The sequence below is a fragment of the Anabrus simplex genome, chromosome 2 (genome assembly GCF_040414725.1).
Source record: "Anabrus simplex isolate iqAnaSimp1 chromosome 2, ASM4041472v1, whole genome shotgun sequence".
Lineage (NCBI taxonomy): Eukaryota > Metazoa > Arthropoda > Insecta > Orthoptera > Tettigoniidae > Anabrus > Anabrus simplex.
The window spans coordinates 576,192,284-576,215,344 of NC_090266.1; the positions used below are offsets into that span (position 1 = coordinate 576,192,284).

A 23,061-nucleotide genomic window follows, 5' to 3' on the forward strand; every position below is an offset into this window, starting at 1 on the left:
TTCCACAAACAGAATACATCTGTTCCTTTATTGTTAAAGAAGATTACACATACCATTTCACGCCTGTAACATCTTCAGTTTTTGAGATATATGTGTTCTCGTAAAAAAAAAATTCCAACTCGTTCTTCACTTCTTTCCCAACCCACCCCATCCACTTAAGGGGATTTTCCGAAAACAAAAAGTACGCGTTTATTTAATTTTAAAGGAGATTACAAATGCCCATTTATGAGATATACTGTAGATATACTCATTTTTAACATTCCCCTGCTTTTACAATTCTTTTCACCCCCTCTAGTGGGTTTTCCGAAAACAAAGAAATGTTTTTCTTTTCGCTTTTGTAACATTTTCAGCATTTGAGATATATGCATCCTCATAAAAAGTAAACAACTCCTTCACTTATTTTCACACCCTGCTCCATTAAGTGGACTTTCCGAAAACAAAAGTACGTGTTTCTTTATTTTTAAACGCGATTTCAGAAACCAATTTCCTCGTCTGTAACGTCTTCACTTTTTGAGATATAAGTATCCTCATAAAAATAATTCAGCTCCTTCACTTCTTTTGACCCCCACCCCTTAAGTTGATTTTCCGAAAACAAAAATACATGTTTCTTTATTTTTAAAGGAGATTCCAAGTACCAATTTTCAGGTCTGGTACATGTTATGTTTCTGAGATATACTGTACATATACGCATTTTAAATATCTACCCACTTTTCAATTGTTTTCACCCTTTTAAGTGGATTTTTCGAATGTAAAGTACGTGTTCCTTTAGTTTCAAAAAAATTCCATATACAAATCTTTATGTCCGTAAAATCTTCAGTTTTTGAGATATAATTATCTTCATAAAAATAATTCAACCCTTCTTTTCGGTCTTTTTCACCATCCTTAAATAGATTTTCTGAAATCAAAAAGACACGTGTTTCTTTATTTTAAAGGTGATTCCAAGTAACAATTTTCAGTCTGTAATACATTCAGTTTTTGAGATATAAGTATCCTCATAAAAATAATTTTCGGTCTTTCTCACCCCTTAAATAGATTTTCCGAAAACAAGAAAGTACGTGTTTCTTTATTTCTAAAGGCGATTCAAAGTACCGATTTCCACGTCTGTGACATATTCAGTTTTTGAGATATAAGTATCCTAAAAAATGATTGAACCCATTTTTTACTCATTTTTAACCCCCTCAAGTGAATTTTTCGAAAACAAAAAAGTACGTGTTCCTTTATATTTTAAGAAGATTCCAGATACCAACTTTAACGTTTTTTAAACTGTTTAGTTTTCGAGATATAGATATACTCTTTTCAAAAATTCACCCCCCTTTTCACCCGCTTACGGACGGAATATCCAAAAATCCTCACTTAGTGAACACCTACACTGTAATATAAATGTATCCCCAAAATTTCATTTCTTTATGATGAATCAGTCAGGAAATGTTATTTTATAGATATCGACATTCCATCGAAGACCATGCTCTTCACTAGGTCCACATAAAGAGATGGTTGAATGTAATACCTTGACGGTATTAGGGAAAGAGGATTATAAGCACTGTGTCTGCTGTTATAATGTTTAAAATGCCATCCTGAATTACAGGGTAGAAATCGACATTTCCGTATCAACCAAGGAAAGGCAGATTGTGATACTTTCTTCACTTGCTGCAGGTGGTGTGAGGACTGATAGAACTGCAGTGGGATTCTTTGCGCATCGACCGCGAGCGTAGAGGAGCAATGCACCAGGAAACGCCAAACCAAACAGCATTTTAGGGCTGTTCGCGCGTCAAGTATTGATTGTGTATTTCGGTGCAGAGCAAGAAGAGGGCAGTAATTTCATGAGAGACTAAAACCCGCCTTCTCAGGAAACCTCCACAATAACTTCTTTAACAATTTTATTCGAAACAGATACCTAAGCGATGTAATTCACATCATTTTAAACCTCGTATTTTAAAAACTGTACGTGTTTTCAAATATGGAAATAATGTTATATATTGACCTTAAATGATAGTTGTTATAATTTACATAGAACTGATAGTGAATAATCCTTTTCTCTGATTTACGAATGTATTTCCATTCAAATTAATTCTTGTAGCTTATACGAAGGAGCTTGACTTGCAGCTTAGTTGTCATAATTCTTTCTACTGAAGATGGTTATTACGAAACGTAGGTTTTCACATGACTGTCAAATACGACAAGCTGGGGAATGAGGGTGGAGGATGGGGTGAAATATTAATAGAACCAATTTTATTAAAGCAAGTTTTCACGAAGACATATGTTTCGGGTCGAAATAAATAATGTTTTGCTGAAAATGTGAAATTATCTCGATGTGAACGCAATAACGTAGTACCTTTCTGAAACGTTTCTTAATTTCCCTTAGCGAGTAGAAAAAAGTGGAATTGGAAGTGGAGTGACAACAGTGTGTGACCAATTGATTAATAGAACATGGCAATTAACTCACAAGCGGTCATTGATACGTGGGAGGTAACTTAACTGATACTCAAATCTACTCTGTTATAAGGAATCACAACTGGATTCCTCGTGCATCTGTTAATTTGTTAATGTGGGAACATATCTATTTTAAAGAATACATTATTTGTTAGCCATCGACAGCGAAGAATAAAAGGAAACACTGAATACTGTTGTGATTTGTAGAGCAGTAAGTTTTCATGCAGGCAATTTAAGCTACAACATACAAAAGCTAATTACACTTTGTTTCATTAACAGTAAAATGAAATGAACTGGCGTATGGCTTTTAGTGCCGGGAGTGTCCGAGGACAAGTTCGGATCGCCAGGTGCAGGTCTTTTTTATATGACGACCATAGGAGACCCGCGCGTCGTGATGAGGATGAAATGGTGATGGGGCGACACATATACCCAGCCCCGTGTCTGCGAAATTAAGCAATTATGGTTAAAATTCCCATCCCTGTCGGGAATCGAACCCGGGACCCCTGTGACCAAAGGTCAGCACGATAACCATTTATCCATGGAGCCGGACTCTTTAACAGTGAGATTGTATTATACACTCATGTTCATGTCCATAAAAACCAGAACACCTTGAAAGACTAGAGATAGGGAGTTTATATTCGCAGGACATATGCAATAGTATGTTCTGAAGAAATGATTAGTATTTCAACCATGTCGGCCCTCTAGTTCAAGGTCTACATCGATATCTCTCCGCACTACCACCGACTGGTAAAATATGCCTGCGGCTCTAGTTGTCGCTATAAACTGAACGTAATTGATCAGTGTTACTTCAGTAGACGTGCAGGATGCCTCGCAGACATATGCGAGAAAAGTACCGTCAAATGAGTGAGTTTGAAAGAGTGCGCATTATTGGCATGAGAGAACGTGATGCATCCAACCGGGAAATTGCTACTTGTGTGGGGCAAAGTGGGTCGGCAGTGCAAAGGGTGTGTACAGAATGGTTTACAGAAGGCTGTAGAACACAACGAGATATGTCTGGTCGCACCACCCAGACCATCCCCCGAGAGGATAGACATCTCATCCGAATGGCTTGCAGGATATATCTGCGCCCTCCTCAGCTCTGGCGCAACAGTGGAACAGTGTAACACATCGTACACTATCAGGACTGACAGTCCGTCGCCGTTTATTACGGTCTGGGTTACCGGGGCGTCGTCCACTTCTCCACCTACCTTTGACTAATGTGCATAAACATGCTAGACTGAAATGGTGCATAGAACGACGTCACTGGGGACAGGAATGGTATCAGTCTTTTCGAACGAATCCAAGTTCTGTATGTTTGAAAATGATGGCCGCATTTTGGTGCGCAGTAGACAAGGGGAGACGCATGACATTGACTGCATTCGCACAGGACATACAGCGCCAACTGAAGGCCTTGTGGTGTGGGGTTATATTGGGTACAACCACGAATCTCAGTTGGCGCGGGTCCAGGTCGCTGTGACCAGTTTGACCTACGTGAATAACATCCTGCGACCCGTAGCCTTACCCTTTCTGTACGACAACTCAGGCGCCATATTTCAGCAGGACAATGCGCGACCAAATGTTGTTGCACGAACACGTACCTTCTTGTTTTCATAGGATGTCAGAATATTCCCCTGGCCCGTCCGATCACCGGACTTGTCGCCAATCGAAAATGTGTGGGATATGGTGAAACGACGGGTGTGGCGCTGTGATCCAATGCTAACCTCCAAAGATGAACTGTGGAACTAGGTGAATGCAGCATGGATGGCTATACCCCAAGACGCCATTCGCGCCTTATACGCGTCGATGCTATCACGCATGGAACAAGTTAGCAGTGCCCATGGAGGACCCAGTGCCTACTAGGCACCAGGACATACGCTGAACGTACGCGACTAAAATGCTGATCGTTTCTGCAGAACATACTGCTGAACGTGTCCTGTGAATATGAACTTCCTACCTCTAGTCTTTCAAGGTGCTTTGTTTTTTATGAACATGAGTGTATATATATTACTGATTGTATTCAGTCTGCGAAGACTCATATGACCAGACATATTCAGCTTGCAATCCGAAAACAAGCGGTTGATAACTTGGTAGAAGCGGGGTTGTAATGTATAAATTTAAGCGCTTTAATTTGTTCGCACGAGTGTTCACCTATTCGGCTCGGGTTGCGGCGTGCTCTGCTGCCGTTTCCAGCGGTATCTAAGATACTGTTGGTGCTGTTCTGTCGTCGGAGGTGGAGTTCGTAGTAAATATGTACTCTAGTACTATACAGCGTTCTCAATGTAGAAAGAGGAAAGTGTCTGACCCGTGCATGGGCAAATATGTTCTTTCCCTCAACGAACCAAACAAATCCAAACCCCATGTCACTAGAGCCCCGAAGGGCCATGGCCTACCAAGCGACCGCTGCTCAACCCGAAGGCCTGCAGATTATGAGGTGTCATGTGGTCAGCACGACGAATCTTCTCGGTCGTTATTCTTGGCTTCTTAGACCGTGGACGCCATCTCACAGTCAGATAGCTCCTCAGTTGTAATCACGTAGGCTATGTGGACCTCGAATAGGCCCTCAGATCCAGGTAAAAATCCCTGACCTAGAATCGAACCCAGGGACACCGGGTAAGAGGCAGGCACTTTTCCCTTACACGCTTTCCACGCTTACACGCTGTAGCGTACACTACATCCTTCAAATAGCCCCATAGGAAGAAGTCCAGTGGCGTCAAATCGGACGATCTAGCAGGCCAGGTGAGAGGTCCTCCCCTTTCTATCCATCGACCGGGATGAGTAACATTCAGATAGTTGCGAACACCTGCTGACATGTCGTGTTGATACCAATTGGTTACACGCTCACCCAGGGGAACATCCTCTAGCAGCAATGATATTCGATTTTGAAGAAACTGTAGGTACCGTGATCCTGTCGAATGATCTTCAAAGAAATATGGTCAAATTAGGTGATCACCCAGTATACCACACCAGAACTTTACTCCCCATCGTGCCTGAAATGCTGCCTGCCTTACCCAGTAGGGATTTTCAGCACTCCAGTAGTGCATATTATGACGATCACAGAGCCATTACTATGAAATCGTGCCTCGTCTGAAAATAAAATCTGAGATTCAAACGCTGGATTATTTGCTACTTTCTACAGTATCCACGCACAGAAATCAGCACGAGTTTCGAAATCTCGTCTGTGGAGTTCTTGATGTAGTTGCAGGTGACACGGACGAAAAACCTGGAATGCAATATCCTTAAAACTGACGACTGGTTGATGTTGGGCTGTTGTGCTACTGCCCGGGTACTTGTGTGAGGATTCTCCCGGAAAATGTCCAAAACCATCTCACCAATTTCACCAGACGTAACTGGTGCCTCTCTAACAGGACCTCTTCGGGAATGTGACGAAGTTGTACGCAAACGTCGCTCCACTCTCCTAAACGTATTTGCGTTTGGTTGTTGTCTGTGTGGAGACCTTTCCTGGTACAGGCACTATGGTTCCTGTGCGTTCTGTCTTGTTTCCCGGTAGGTAAGGAGCATGTCAACATACTCATCTGTTGAATACATAGCGAAGAAATGACCAGGACTGCTTGGCTACACCAAGTGTCAGGCCACTACACATTCAACATGCATGCTATTGGTCGCATGTGGCACGAATGGCCTCTTATGTGATCCTCAAAGTTTTTTGCTAGTTGCTTTACGGCGCACCGACTCAGATAGGTCTTATGGCGACGATGGGTGGGACAGGAAAGGCCTAGGAATGGGAAGGAAGCGGCCGTGGCCTTAATTAAGGTACAGCCCCAGCATTTTCCTGGTGTGAAAATGGAAAAACACGGCCAGACGCTTGAGGCGCTGGCTTTCTGACCCCAACTTGGCAGGTTCGACCCTGGCTCAGTCCGGTGGTATTTAAAGGTGCTCAAATAAGTTAGCCTCGCGTTGGTAGGTTTACTGGCACGTTAAAGAACTCACGTGGGTAAATTTGGGAACCTCGGCGTCTCCGAAAGTAGTTAGTGGGAAGTAAAGCCAATAACGTTATTTATTATTAAATATATTTTAACGTTTGTGCTTTAATTTGTCTCCTTAATCGCCATAGACAAATTTTGACAACTAATTCTTCTTAAATGTGAATATATTAATTTACTAGGGTTTCCAAATACGTTTCGTCTATAAGCAATACATTAACGCTTCAATTTGGAGCCATTTTGCCAGGTCGTGACACGAGGAGCGCCACCATTTGTCTGTGGTAACAGCAAGTGTATTTGGTACAAGCTCCTCCTAAGTAAATGAATGAGTCGGCGACTAAAGGGATATTGACATTGATTTCCTTGATGTTCTATTTACTGTTTAGTTTGAGATCAGATAGTGAAGTGTTCGCCAGTGTGATTGTTCAAGCTATTTCACAACACCTCCTGTTTTGAGTAGGAGAGTTTTAAAAAGTCAAATCCGTCAAGTGATTTATAATGTGATGGACTTCACGAAGAGTGAAACGACAACGGCGGGGAGGTAATCGATATACCAAGAGTACGGGAAACAGTGTCAGCTGGAGTTGGTGTTTTCCGGAAGGCTTACATAATAATAATAATAATAATAATAATAATAATAGACAGAGAGGGTAAGAAAGGAGAGGATAGTGAATCTCTATTTGAATCTCCGAATAAGAATAGAAGACGCGAAAATGTAGGACTGGATTTTTTCTACCAGGCGGCCATAAGAAGAAGAATAAACAACATTTGTTTAGTGGGAAAATATATTCCAACTCTCCTGAAGCTTCATGCGAAATTGATGAAGGGTTTGGGATTCAGCTTATTGTAAACAAGGTTAGGAAACATTTTAAGAGAGCGGAATGGGGTAGACGAATGGTTCGATTTCGATTTCCTCAACAAGTTCACACTTCCTTTTCCAGGATTTCTTGGAGTAGTCTTCAAATTTCTTTCTCGTAGTTAAGTGATACCACATGCTGCATCTAGAAAATTGTGCTGTTAGCGGCAACATACATTTTTACTTGTGTCCAGACAAGTTCTATCGGGTTAAGCTCCGGGTGATATGGAGACAGTCTTAAAATGACGTGACCACTGGTTTTAACTAGGGAGTCAATTATGTATTCTTTGTAGGCTGGCCTGTGTTGTCTCGCTAAAATGTTAATCTCCAGTAGAAAAAGAGGATTTGAACTTTGTGAAACACCTGGGCAAAATGCCATTATAATACGCGCGGGGAGAATGTGGGAATGAAATCCCAACACCGAGAACGATTTCCGCTAGATAAACGAAATTCAGAAGGCGTGTTTGCACATCTGAAAGATGACATCTATTCAAATTTGCTCTCTAGTCGACGAAAAGTGGTGCTAGTAGCGCCGCTATGACCTTGCAAAGCAAGTTTGCTTTAAATACGCGCTGTACACTTCGTGAGCGTTAGTCATCGTTCTGTGTTGACGTTGTGATTAAGGAGACCGATTAAGTAGGTTAGAAGTTACAGATCTATCACTATTGGAAAATTAAAACAGAGCATTGCCATTTTTAACAAGAATTCAAAAATCATGATTTCTGACATATTTAACTCTGTATTTATTTACTCCATCGGAATTCAATAGCTGACTGAGATCAGGTGGTCTACTTTATTTCTAAATGAAAATACGCAACTCTACTTAAGGTATGGGGAGGAGGGGAGCCTTTTTCGCCATAACGCTTCCCTTCAGCGGAGACCATCCTACGTTGAGGCCACGTGCACCTTGCCTCGTACATGCTGATGTTCAAACAAGGAGATAAACCCAAAACACGCAGCAAAACCATATCTGGTGTAATGTGAAGGAAATTAAAAGGAAGAATTAGGAGTTACCGACGACGAATTAATTTATTAATTTGGAAAGTACAAGATTCAGCTACACTGAGAACATTTCACTCGTACTGTTAACAGATGAATTAACAAACGTAAACTTTCATATTAAAACATAACAGACAAGTGTTACAAAATTAGGTACACAACATATTAATAACAACCGTCCAAATCAAAAACCATGAGAATGTTCATAGCCAAGTCGTCGTAGGTCAAGATGGCATTATAATCACTCCACACTAATTTATTCTTAAGAGATTATTCACACTCCTATGGAATAAACTATTGCATGATGCTGTATCAAGCTCTTGTCTCATTAATATTACTAAAGATAGTTGGGATACGGATTAAGAAGGATCGTTGAGGAAAGAGGAGAAGATTTTTGACTTTGGTGGAGTGGGAAGGAGCACTGAGAGAACAGTGGGAATATATATATTCCGAGCGGTAATACCCATTTAAGATTCGGTGGCGGAAACTCAGGTCAGCTTCCTGTCACCAAATACGTGGCGGTGGCACATTTATCACCCTTATTACCTGATGCGTGAATCGATTTCTAAGCTTGGGGTTTCTGTTCCTTACAATTGCAGCGAAGGACACTGCTCTGTCTAAGTGAATAATATTGGAGGGGGAGGCTGTTGTTCAAATCTGAGAGCAGTTGTTTACGAGACTGAATGATCGTGAGGAAGGAGGGGCGAAGGGCAGTGGGATCAGTTGTTTCTTTGAAACGGTTGACATTGCTTAGTAATTTCATAGCCTTGGCTTTATATGTTTGTTTGTAACTCTTGATTTGTAATTTGGTATCGAAAATTTTACACGTAAGTCCCGCTGTTGCCTTACTACGGTTGATGGGCTTATCGAACAGTAATAGTGTGTCAGTAGTGGAGATTTCCGTAGGGTTATGCGGCTGTATTTTTTGGATATGTATGTACTTCCTGCGTAAACCCTCGACAGAGAAAGGCACCGAACCTCAAAACTAGAGGTTGAATTCACGAACTCTAGCAGGAAAGGACAATTTCCTTAAAACTACGCATCATCCAAGACTCTAGATCTTCTCTTGAACCACAGCAAGGTCAGTAATCAGTTATGCTTTATTGTTTTGGGGAGTGGGCTAAAACCTCTCCTCGAGAAAATTGCCAACTGCCGACCAGTGAGCATTCACTGGTTCTCCCTTGCAGGCCTCTGGTTTCTCCGCACATGGGAGTGAAAGCGCTGAGAAGCCAGCAGTTGACAGTCTGCGACTGCAGGGAGCTGAATCTTATACGTGTTAGCAGAGTACTAAGAGCGCCATCTACATCTCTCCCCTCTACACACTGACTATAAAAGACCGTGAGCTCACTACAAGCTGAAATTTCTCCGTCCACCTTTTCCTACACTGTTAAATAAGTCACGTAGGGCATTCTCTAATGAAAGATATGAGCTGATCAGGTGAACTGAAGAAAATCCGAGGTTTCACCTCGGTATGAGCCTATCGCCTACGACTTCCACACTTTGCTGGACCGAAATGGCAGTGTAGTTCAAGGTCATCACTAGTTACTACGTTTCCATACTCATTTCATAGCCCGGTCACCACCACCACCAGCTCCACCACCACTAGCACCATTACCGACTTCAGCCAAGCAGTCACAGTTGCCTTCCACTCGGCTATAATGTCCAGTTAAGCTACTCCAAATTATCAAGCCAGGTTGATTCCCACCACACCGGCTCCACGAATTGGATAATTCAGGACTTCAATTTCACTTCATGAATTTGGCTCCACGATCTGATCCAGCACAGGAACAAGCTCGCGACGCCTGGTGATTGACTCGGAACCGGTATCTCCTGTAGCCACGTCATATGATCAGCCGCTACCTATGGATGTCAACATGCAGAATGACCTCCCACCTGCTACAACCACCACCACCACTGTTCCTTCCTAGCTCTCCTTCGCTGTAACCGACACCAGACGCCCAGTTAATCACTCCCGTTTTCTTGAGCCTACTCCACCAGGCACACATTGCTTTTAACTTTCCCACCTTTCCCCTGACTTCCAGTCACCACACGCCATATTTGCCTCTCTGCTTCGATTCAACATGCGCCGGGAGGACATCGGAGACATCCAAAGAACGACTGCCGGAATCGTCATCCAAGTCAATGGAGACGCCGCAGCCAACTTGCTTGCCTCTACAATCGGTTTTCGGCATCTTAGATCAAGCACCCATCTTCAAACCATCCCAGTCCCACCCATTCAATCTTCGCCTCCCATTTCACGCTATGTATTCTTCAGCTGCGTAATACGAGGCTTAAACCCCTCTATTACTGACGACTGACGACTGACGACATCATCCTCTACGTACGTAACGCAGAGGGCATCCCTGCAAAAAAACCGTTCCTGATGAAGAATTGAACAGGTCCTACCTACAAGGGCCGGATTCTTCTTCCGACACCCGAAGACGTGGACCGAGTGTTGGCCAGCGGGGTCTCCATTTACAGATACAATCACAAAATGGAGCCATCCCGAGACCCGCCGCCGGAATCTATCAGGTGTGAGGGATGCCTCATTTATAACAACCATCCCACCACTAAGTGCACAACAAAAACTCCGGGACGTGAACAATGTAGTCAGTATCAATCTACGTTCAGATGCCCGAACACACATCAGCCCCATCCTCGGTGTTACACCTGTGGACGTAATCATCTAGAATACTCACGCCGATGCAGACGCCAACCTGCACCTCCCCCAAACCAACCTGAGCTCATAGTCTCTATTCGAATCGTAGACACTCAATCGTTCCCTTTTCCCACCACCCACAGTTGAGTGTCTCATCCGCTTCTTAACTATTTCCCTACTCGATATCCATCCCTACAACTTATCGTTCCTTCTTAACAACTTACAACTTAAAAACCTTTAATCTTCATTTCTCAAACACCTACTGAGGCTTAAATTCACATTTTAATTTCACCCCTTTCGCAACCCTGGTCTAAACTAACTCACTATTATCTCAGTCTAGCAAATAAACTCCTTCTTTCACTAACTAATTCAAGCCTCAATGTAGGAATGTAGTGTGTCAGAAGAATACATTTATTCCATAATATAAATTCAACTGTGTACTCCCAGGCGTAGGATGAAATTGAATAACTACTAGCATGTTATAAGTTAAACCGCTAGACTGTACAGTATGTACAAACATTTCCTTCTTGTAAATAACAAAGACAATAAAATAAAATAAAGTTGCAAATCCCTTAGCCAAGAGGGCACAAACCCCTTCTCATCTCTTTTCAGCACATCCATTTACCCACCTACTTCCCCCATCACATCTCCCCAACCGGCCTGCATCTCTTGGCTAGAGAGAGGGCGTAACCCTCTAGATGGCCCGCCCCATCCCTTCAAGGTGGGAAATGAAAACTCCTTCTTCGTCGTCGTCTTCTATAAGCTGTCATTTCACCCGGTTTGTTTGAAGTGACTACTGCTGGTCTCTCTTCAACAGTCCACCAACCCTTGGGCAACAAGCCTGAGGAGGAGCAGGAGGAGGAGGAGAAGGAGAAGGAGAACAGCTAAGTAGACCGGCAATTTTTGGTGGACCGGGGGTTGGTCCAGTCGGGAGAACCCTCTTCCCCCTCGCCATTTTTTGGTGGAACTGGGGGTGGGTGGTCCAGGAGGGGAGAGCTCTTTCTTCCAAACTCGGTTGCTAACCTCACCGATAGGGCTCCTTCAGGGGAGTCTGTGAGGCTAGGGTAGGTTAGGTTATGACGTCATGACCTTGCCAGAGGTCATTGAGTTGGCTTTCCTACTGTGGTCCAGAACAGCCCTTGCCCATACTACTCATAAGGTTTAAAAGATGGGAAGTCTTCAAAATCTTTCTTCTGTAATTTTTTTCGAGAAATGAAAGTTCTGTCTTAAAAGACGATTTCTGTCTCCCATAGCACCAATCGAAACATTAATATCACTCGAGTGGTTTGTAATGACGCAGCTATAGAAATTGGTAGGGGATCAGCCCTGTGTAGATACAGGGCAGCGTCAGCGCTCCCTAGCCCTCAAACGTTGGGTTGGAATGGCTGGAACTCATGAATGTTCATCCATGCTTTCAAAATTATAGTTTCACCCAGTCCTGATTTATGACGCTATCATTCTATAAACTCCTACAAGCCATTTCAAGATTTGTGTCCATTGAGTAATTTCCAGGCATTCTGGGTTGAAAAACACGTCGACGGTTAATCTTTTACAGTACTAGGTTCTAGAATTATTACGATTTTTCATCTCTTAAACGCCTATTTCTATATTGTTTAATAAATTCATTGAAACTGCTCGTCTAGTAAAGACTGTAAATGGTTACTGAGCTTCTGTTTAGAGGCTAGATTGCTTTAGCAGACCCAGGGAATATCAAATTGTGCATTCACATTGTCAAACTTCATATAATGTTCTAACAAAGCTTTTATTTTTTTCAGGTTCTTCTTGCCCCCCTAAGGTACAGGGAAAATTGCGTTTGTACACCAGTGACTTCTGCCCATATGGACAGCGTGTTAAGCTGGTACTCAACGTGAAAAAGGTTCCCTATGATGTGGTGAACGTGAATATGAAGCAGAAACCTGAATGGATGTTCAAGATTCACCCTGAGCGTAAGGTGCCCGCTCTTGACACCGGTGATAAGGTGTTCGTCAATTCCTTGGATATTGTTAACTATCTGGATGCCAAGTATCCTCAGCCTCCGCTGTACCCCTCTGATCCAGAGCGCAAGGCCAAGGATCAAGAGCTGATTGTCAAGTTCGGCAAGGTTAGTTACAAATGCATAACCATAAATAATTTCTAATATATAATCACAATTTACTCGTAAACTAATGGTGATTAAGATCATAAAGAATGCATCTGCTTTACTTATTGTTCTCGACGTCTGTGACATAATGATATCCGAAGACCCACACATAAAGCTCCTTTTGCTTGCAACTGAGCAAATCTTTATCCGACATAATTAAAAAAAACAAAATAGTCTCTATCTATGAGCTATAAAACCAATATGAATGTTATTTTTGCTAAGGGCTTTACGTCGCACCGACACAGATAGGTCTTATGGCGACGATGGGATAGGAAAGGCCTAGGAGTTGGAAGGAAGCGGCCGTGGCCTTAATTAAGGTACAGCCCCAGCATTTGCCTGGTGTGAAAATGGGAAACCACGGAAAACCATCTTCAGGGCTGCCGATAGTGGGATTCGAACCTACTATCTCCCGGATGCAAGCTCACAGCCGCGCGCCTCTACGCGCACGGCCAACTCGCCCGGTAATATGAATGTTATAACACAGTGCCTAATGATGGAATAAGCGACCGTTGAAGTGGTTGTTGCTTTATCTAAGGGGCCGGGGTATCGTGATTATCAGCTCCATATAATGATCGATTCCCTATACGAATTTTGTTCTTCCATTTTTATAATTTGGTTTCTCTTTCCTGGAACAGGTAAATATAGAAACCATGATTCGTTGAAAGTGTACTTGTATTATTTATTTGGTAATTCACATGTTTAAAATGGTCATAGTTTCATACCGGGTAAATAGCTACTTTTAAAATGTAATGTTTTTTTCCCCTGAGAATATTTTGATAAAGGGAGGAATCGGCTCTAGTGATATGACAGAGTGTAGGAGAAGTAATAGTTCCACGGGAAAGTACTTCATATTGCACCTTTTATTTTATTCATATTCTATAGATCTACTTATTTATGAAATGAAATGGCGTATGGGTTTTAGTGCCGAAAGTGTCTGAGGACATGTTCGGCTCGCCAGGTGCATGTCTGGATACTCTTACACTATCGATTAAGAAAAGAAATTAAATGATCGAGATTGCTTGGTTATATCGGTGTATCGATGTTGACTAAGAATGAGCTGAAAAATTAACAATTCGCTATCTCACCAAAGACACGTTTCACCAATGAAGAATATATAACAACGCGTTCCTGATTTAAGTGATTTCATATCTTTTAACATTAGAATATTGTATAACCCAAAATTATTATGAAAATATAGCAATTAACGTTGCTAAAACTAGAGTAATCGACGTTCATTTCCTTTAATTGGAATAGTCTCTGTCTCCATGAGCAAATGACGGAAAAAAATCTTAATCGTTAATAACTACTATTTTCCTAAAATTGTATAGGAGATTTATTATTAAACTTGACGACGGTGAAAACCACCTACAACGAAAAAAAAAAAAAAAAAAAATTGACTCAACTTATATAACAAGCAACAACAACAAACACAACAAATAGAATAACAACGTTGCGTTTTCACGTGGAATACTGCAATACACGTGCCAAAAATATATCAATCAATACACATATACAGAATGAACCCGAACTCCACCGACAAACTTTCTGTGGTTGTTCAGGGATACCTTCTGCATATTTTGGCATATGAGACCCGTGGTCTCCGACGGGTCGTTACAGAGTAATAATGTACTTATAATTTATTCGGTTAATTACCCCAGTCAGCCTTGTTTCTGAGAAATAACGTTCATAACAGCGAAAAAGCCTGTAATATGCAATAACCAAAACGTACAACACGAAACACAGAGTACTGCAACAAGCCTCAGATAAAACACGTACAATTTTTGTATCACAGTGTACTGCACGGTAAAGTACGTAACAAATGCAGAACTTTTCTCTTACAGGCAACAACTCCGTGTTGTTGGCTTCGGGGGCGTTAAGGAACACTTGCGGGACGAAATTCGACACTTCAGCGTCTGTCAAGACGGACGGACGTAAAACAAATACCGTTATCATTTTTATTTATTTATTTAATTATGTATTATTCAGGCAACTAGGGACCACGATATGTTTCATTATACATTCTGGCGTTTATTACCTTTTCGATTGATTCAGTAGGTTTTCATTAGCTTGCTGTGTCAAGCACGGCGGTCATCCGACCACATTGCACCCGTTGTCCATTTCTGATCTCAGAAAGTCCCAAAAGTCACGATGCTTGTTCTGAAAAGGTGTCGTTTGTACCCGTCATTCGATCGTAGGACCATTTCTTCGAGGTCTTTATTGACATTAACGTACCAGATTATTGTTGTTTTTGGTTTGGAGTCGAAATCGTAAAAAATGCGTTTTGTTCATTGAGAGTATCCCATCCGTCGGAAGTGACCGTAGAAGCGAGTCCTGCGTTCGCGCATTGGGGTTCGTGATCTTCTCTATCTTAGAGTAGATTTCTTGTCTGGGTTTTCTTATGTAGACAAGTATGTTGTGGAGAATCTTTCTCTCTTTTTTGTTGTAACTTAGCGAGCATATTTTTGAGAGAGGATAAGGCATTTTGACGCATAGAGAGATACCGGCTTGGCGACAGTGTTGTAGTAATGATGAACTTTGGTATTTATAGAAAAGCACCATTTGTTATCTTTGTCCCGGGTGGTTTGGAAAGCTACCTTCATCTATTTTGCTATGGCCACCAAGGCCTCTGTATTTAGGCCTTTTCATTGGATCCACTCACCAAGTTATTTCAACTTATGCACACGGTTTATTGTTCAGTAGTTGGTGTTCAGTTGTGTCGTGTTTTCTTTAATGTTTGACATTACTTCCATCTTTTCAAAGGATATGTGCAAACCTCTTCGTTCAGCTACCTCCTTCGGCACATTAATTTCTTCTGTCGCAGTTTCAAAACGTTCTGTCGTTATAGCAATATCATCCACAAAAGTTAAGCAGTCCATTCCTACTCCGTTCCTTTTCGTCCCAATCCTCAACGGTCTGAAAAAGTTTCCACCTTGTAATGTCTGACGCCGTTCCTGTATTAATCTCCAGTACGCAGTTGAACAAGAGAGGCGAGAGTCCATATCCCTGCCTAACACCCGTTTTAAATTCAAAGGGTGCAGAGTAGCGTCCTTGGAATTTTAATTTGGAGATGGTATTAGTAAGTGTTGCTCGTATTACCACTAGCAGTCTTTTGTCGACTCCCATTTCTGCAATAACTTGAAGCAACACGTCTCGATTAATGGAGTCGTATGCCTTTCAGATGTCTACAAATGTTCACACGTTTGCTCGGCCTCTCAGCACATGATATCTTATTATCGTTTTAAGATTGTGGATCTGCTCTGCTGCTGATTGGCCATTCCGAAAACCTCCTTCGTATTCTCCAAGCGAGAGCTCAACTTGCTACTCTAGTCGTTCTAGGATGGATAACGATACAATTTTGTTTGCTACTGGGAGTAATGAGATAGCACGATACTTATTTATGTCTGTAATATTTCCTTTCTTACGTAAATGATGGATTAAATCTACCTTGCTGTCCTCCGGTAGCTGTTCTTTCTCCCATTTGTCAATGATAGTCTTATGAAAGACGTCTATTTCTTCTTCTGGGGCGTATTTCCATAGTTTCGCTGTCATAGAACCTTCACCAGAGACCTTGTTGAGTTTTAATCTCTCTATTTGGCGTTTGATCTCATCGCGACCCGGGGGAGAAGACGGCAGGTTTTTGACATGTTGATTTCTTGGTTCTGATGGGGTTAACATGTTTTTCACAGTTTAGAAACTTGTCGAAGTATTCGGCAAGTAGCTCACAGTTTTCTTCATTTAATGTTGTTAAAGATCCAACTTTCCTTTGAAAGCAGCAGGGAGGCTTGTACCCTGCTATATTATTTTTAAAATTCCTATAATATTCTCGGGACTCATCTCGCTGGAAGTTCTGCTCAATCTTGTTCATTTTGTTCCTCTTCGTACTTGAGATTCTCACTCCATGTTATCTTCGCCGTTTGCATCCATTGGGTTTTGTAGATGTTCCATTTTTTTTCTCTCTTGTGGACGTGTAGTACATTTTCCAGGTAAGTAGACGATCCATCAAGGCTTGTTCACAACCTTATTTCCACCACGCCTGTTTCTTCCTCTTTTTAAACTCTACTACTTCTTTTGCAGGTTGAACCATGACCATTTTGTACTGTTAAAGCCCAAGTCCACTGGCCGGGCTAGTTCTTTGAATTCGTTCTCTTTTTCCTCTGAGTTTCATTCTGTCGAAGTGGGATAAGAGAGCTTGACACTTTTTCCTGTTTAAAGGGATGGGTATGAATACATGTTCATCCCGTTTTTAACTATGACGTTCATTATTTCGAGTCTGTACCTTCAAGAAACTGCGACATGGTCTAGCTGGAATTCTCTCATTGCTGTGTTTCGAAGGGAAGGAACCTTTTGGGAAGGTGTCGAAAGTGGGTGGACATTTTAACGTAATTCAACAGACGTCCTTTTATGTTGGTTCTCTTGTGAGTCAAGTATCGCTCAATGCCGTGTCTGTGTATCTGTTCTCGTTCGAGTTGTGCGTTGAAATCACTCATTAAGATCTTGACGTGGTGTTTTGGAATGTTTGCCATTCTGGTATCGAGTGTGTTACAAAATCTATCTGTATTCTCGGAATCTTTTTTGGTTCTGGTCGTTGGTCGGGGCGTGGACATTGATTAACGTATACGTTTGGTTTGCACAGCGCAGGAGGGATAGTAGAGAGAATATGACGCTCGATCTACTGACACATGTAAAATAAAGGCCCAAATTGGCATATTAATTGCATGTGCTGCTAGGAAAGATAACCACAGAAATATCAAGGACATTTGGGCTACTGATAAGACGGGTGTAAAACTGTGCCCTTGGTTGTATCAGAGAGCCATTTTTGGTTCCTACTTTATTTCCTAAGATTTGACAGGAGGGATACCAGAGAGGCCAGGATAAGGTGTGAAAACTTGGAATAAATTCGGGAAATTTTTACATTGTTTGTGAATAACAGTCAGAAGGCATATTGTGGTGATGAGTACTGGGCATTAGATGAAGAACTGGAAGGTTTTCGTGGAAACTACCGCTTTAGCCAGTTCATTCCGAGCAAGCGGAGTAAGTACGGCCAAAGTACATATGCTTTGGTCGATGTCCGAATGTTCTCAGCATTTGCCTGGTGTGAAAATGGGAAACCACGTAAAACCATCTTCAGGGCTGCCGAAACTGGGGTTCGAGACCACCATCTTCCGAATGCAATTAACTGACAAGGAATTCTCATTGCAATCAGTGTACTGTAAACGAAACAAACGTAAGATAATCATAGCCTCGTAACTGAGCAGTTGAATGGAGCGGAAACTTTCAGTATTTACAATCTTCAAACTACGAAAGCTCGTAAACTATTTCTACTAGAATCATGAAAAAGAACACCATTGATGTTTTGATTGCCTCTAGATTGTTAATGTCAGTGAGCATTGTTCCATTTGAAAAATAATACACATCCTAATAATTATTAAAATCTGTGTGTGGGGTACAATTATCAGTTCTTGGTTGCACTTCATTTCCGTGAAAACAGCACATCAGTAGTACCTTCCATTACAGAAATAGTTTGTGTGCAAGTTATAGGTGAATCACATTAGATATAGGCCTAGAAGAGTCTCACAACCGGGCGAGTTGGCCGTGCGGTTAGGGGCGTGCAGCTGTGAGCTTGCATCCGGGAGATAGTTGGCAATCCTGAAGATAGTTTTCTGTCGTTACCAATTTTCACACCTTAATTAAGGCCACAGCCACTTCCTTCCCACTCCTAAGCCTTTCATATCCCAGCGTTGCCCTATCTGTGTCGGTGCGACGTAAAGCAAATTGCAAAAAGAGTCTCACAAACTTGACCTAATGTGGTCTGAGAGGGTGTCGAGTTATTAAAATATTGTTTTTTACGAACTACTGGAAGAGTTATATAAAACTCATTTCAGGTTGTATTAAGATACCGATAGCTTTTGGCATATAGCAGGCAAAAGAAAATATAAAACCTAAACTAAACAAGTCAGTTTCATCTCATAACCACATTATTTTGTTTCGTGTTCTTCTCACTCGACATTTTCACAGCTAGAACAACAGCACATAACGTGAAAAGTTTCCCGCTCGACGACTCACTGGAAATAAGAAGGAAGATACGCAGGCTGAGTGGCCCAGACGGTTAAGGCGCTGGCTTTCTGAACCCAAGTTGGTAGGTTCGATCCTGGCTCAGTCCGCTGGTATTTGAAGGTGCTTAATTATGTCCGCCCCGTGTCGGTAGATTTACAGGCACGTAAAAGAACTCCTGCGGAACAAATTTCCGGCACCACGGCGTCTCCGAAAACTGCCAAAGTAGTTAGTGGAACTTAAAACAAATAACATTATTATTTAAAATGAAATAAATTCGTGCAGTCACTGCACACCGGTCAATATTTACAAGATCATTTTCCGTGGAAATTTTGCCCCATATAATGACCGGAAAATTAGAAAGAAGTGCAGTGACTGATGAGTACCTGCGGGTATGTAGGAATTTTCCCGTACAAGTACTTTGTCACTAGGAACGTTGTTATGCTTTGCAGCATATTCCAAACATTACTGCCCCATGTCATTCGCTTGACCAGTGTAAGTACAGAAATAAAGTAATAAGAGCAATTCCATGATTTATCTGCTATGACAAAAGAGATTCTGCTGATGTTGTGTTTTACGGAATGTTGAGTTAACGAGAGACGAGTTTTCGGAATTCATCTCTCTATATACTTTGTACGCTAGTGGCTTAACTTCGCACAAACACATTGAAATATTTCGGCGACGCAAGGATGGGAGTGGTCTTAATTAGCGTACAGCAGTAGTGTACTGTATTTGGTGGGTTTCAGCAGCCACCGCCGCTGCCAGGACCTGAGAGGCGACCTTCACCGCTGAGATGTCTTTTACAATCCTAACAGATCAAGCGCTGATTGGCTGTTGAGCGTATGATGTCACCTGGCGAGCGATTTGAAAAGTAGGGCGCTGTCTACGTGTGTTCCAGGCCAAATACAGTAGAGACAATACGCGACACTCAGCGAGATATCGAGGGACAGCTATTAGAGCTCTCTCTAGCGGGTAGACCTGAGAACTACTGATTCTGTCATAAGAGCATGTGTATTTGTGTGTGAAGTTTTTGGTGTTATTTATGCGTATTCAGTGAGTTGACATAATTAAATTGTAGCGTGTATCATTCCTTGATATCTCCTTTTAACATGAGGAGAAAGGTATGTGCTGTGTTTGGCTGCAGTAACTATGAAGTAGAGAAGAATGAGCGGTCTTTCTTTCGCCTCCCTCGTGACAAGGAAATGTAAGTAATATTGTGTTTGCACATATATTCTTCCAGAGACAAAGAGATTTTTATAGTAATTCATAATCTTCTTACCTGTTCGACCCATATTTAAACTGACTTAAAAAATAATACGCATATTTTATCGTATAGTGCAGCAGTTTACCATCAATACCGATGTGTTGCTTTAGGTGTGATCTGTGGGTTTTGAAATGCCACAGAAGTGATTTGGATAAGGTGTACAATAAAGAAGGGACGTTACGCTTATATAAGAATTATAAGATCTGTTCAGATCATTTCCAGGCCAGTGACTTTAGAAATCCTCAACTATACAGCCAAGGGTATGTCACATTTTTACTCTAATTGTACGTAAATATTCCTCAAAGCATCACTATCGACAACATTTTCATACTTTTCTTTCTTTTATCCCTCTTCTCAGATTAAAGCCGGGATTTTATAGATTTTCTTTCTGTTAGTAGGCTTAATGTTAAGAGGAAAATTGTGCAGCTTTTAAACGTTAATTCATTGCATCATGCGTGTAAGGAATGTGCCGATATGTTTATTGAGAATTGTCTTAATGTGATGATACAATGTTTTTTTAATGATAAAAAGGACAAATCTAACCGTAAAAGTTCATGGAGGAATGCTAAAGCAAAAGAAAGTGATACATAAATGAAAGATCAAGCCATTTCACAGCAGTCCATTTCACATCTTGTTTATATGTCTAATTTCAGTCTTTAAATAATAACCTTCTTATTTGTTTCATGCGTGGTGTGTCCTACCAAGTATAGAGCAACTAAACGCGTCTTGTTAACTATTTATATCATGCTCTCTTATTAACAAACCGTTCTCTTAAGTTGTTGTTGTTGTTGATTCATTAGGAGCTTAATAACATTGAGGTCATTACCCTCGTGTACTTGTATGTATGTAGACTGTGTTTGATAACCTCTGTTACTGTAGTAAATGTTGTAGTCTGTTAAAGTGTACTATTGTTAGGGAAGGGGTAAAACACCCCTTAATTTAAAAAATTGCTACTTCCTAAACCGGTGATCGTAGGAAACTGTATTTAGCTTAAAATTTATCAAAAATAATTGCTTAACAGTTAATATATATCAAATCACCCCTGACCCTCAACTTTTTTCAAAATTTTGGGGTAAAATAACTTCGAATGTTAAAAAAGCCTCGGATTATATTTCCAGTTACGATTACAGTAAAACGTCGTTGGGGATAAAACATACCTTAATTAAAATGTATACCAATGGTCCAAGAAAACAGTTTTTAGCTCAAAGTTAGTAAAAAATAATCGTTTAATAGTCGATATATGAGTACATTAACTCACCCCTAACTGTTTATATTAACATTTTGGGAAAGATAACTTCGGGCGTTGAAAAGGTCTCGGATTATACGTTTAATTAATTTTAGTGTAAGGAAAACCGTTGGGGTTTAAATCATCCATTAAGTTAAAAATGCATTATCTCCCAAACTGTTGGTCTTAGCAAACTGGTTTGTAGCTTAACATTTATTAAACATAATCTTTCAACGGTACATATAAATCAACTCACCCCTATCTCTTTCTTTAAAAATTTCAGGGTGAAAATATCCTCCAACGTTAAAAAAAGTGTCGGGTTACACGTCAAATGACTTTTAGAGTAAAAAATACATTAGGGGTGAAAACATCCCTTAACATAGAAATATATTAACATGGAATGATCACGTGGACACGGTCATGCATGTTTAGACGCATTCGATATCACTATTTCTCTCCGTCAGCTCTCTAGAATATGTTATGCAATTTTCTCTAATGTTTTTGTAGAAATAAAATATTCGCCTCCTGAGTTCAGGATTCGAACCTCGTGCATTGTGCATTATGCAACCAATTACTACTTCGTATCCACTTGTGCCAAGGACGCGAACAATAGATAGGCGATTGGGAGAGGACAAACGTTCTTTAGCTTACATCATAGAATTAAAACTATGATGGTGACTATGGAAGCGTGATAGGTAAAAAGAGCAAAGTTGAAAAGAATTTTTTTTAAAAGTTTAAAACATATTTATTGTTTAATTACTTACAAAATTAGGTGTTAAAATTATGTATACTATGCATGTGATGTTTCTGTAATAGAAACTCTTGCTATTCTTACTCTACATCCTACTTAGAGTACCATCTATGTGTCTTTAGAGATAAGCACAGACTGAACCTTGTTGTGATTAGAAACATCAACTTCTTTTTAAACAGGTGTAATTTCAAGCGTAAACTGTCTACACTTCGTGAATTTGAGAAACCCCTGCAATATTTTAATTTAACAAAGTATGTATTGTTTAATTATTTACAAAATGGTGAGTGTAAAGTATCCTATACTATGCATATTATGCTTTTGTAAACGATCTGTTGCTATTCTTACCATGCATCCTATTCGTAGTGTGATCCACGTGTCTTTAGAATTAAGCACAGACTGAATCTCCTTGCGATCAGAAGATAATAAGTGATGTTTGTTTTTTTAAAGGGACCTAACAGCTAGGTCATCGGTCCAATATGATCAGATGTATCAGCTACTTCATGCATACAACGTCTACAATCTTTAATCATTGAATTTGGTCCGTCCCAATCGGAAGTACCGTTTTTATCACGATCTTTGTAATGCCGTTGACAAGGACGGCATACCGCTACGTCTCTTGACATTTAACTGTGAAGGGGTAGCACATACCAAAAGTATTGAATATGAGAAGCAGCATAAGTGGACATAAAATCAGGCGCTCAATACTGAATCAGATGCTTTGGCATGTTAAATAATCATCTGTGTT

General features: G+C 40.9%; 1 protein-coding gene across 1 annotated transcript in view; it reads left to right on the top strand.

Moving 5' to 3' along the window:
- Positions 1-23,061, top strand: part of LOC136863609 (pyrimidodiazepine synthase) — a 165,793-nt gene that overhangs the window by 38,306 nt on the left and 104,426 nt on the right. Inside the window, exon 2 of the mRNA XM_067139979.2 lies at positions 12,661-12,986. Within this exon, the coding sequence (XP_066996080.1) occupies positions 12,661-12,986 (326 nt within the window). The remainder of the gene's footprint in view (positions 1-12,660; positions 12,987-23,061) is intronic.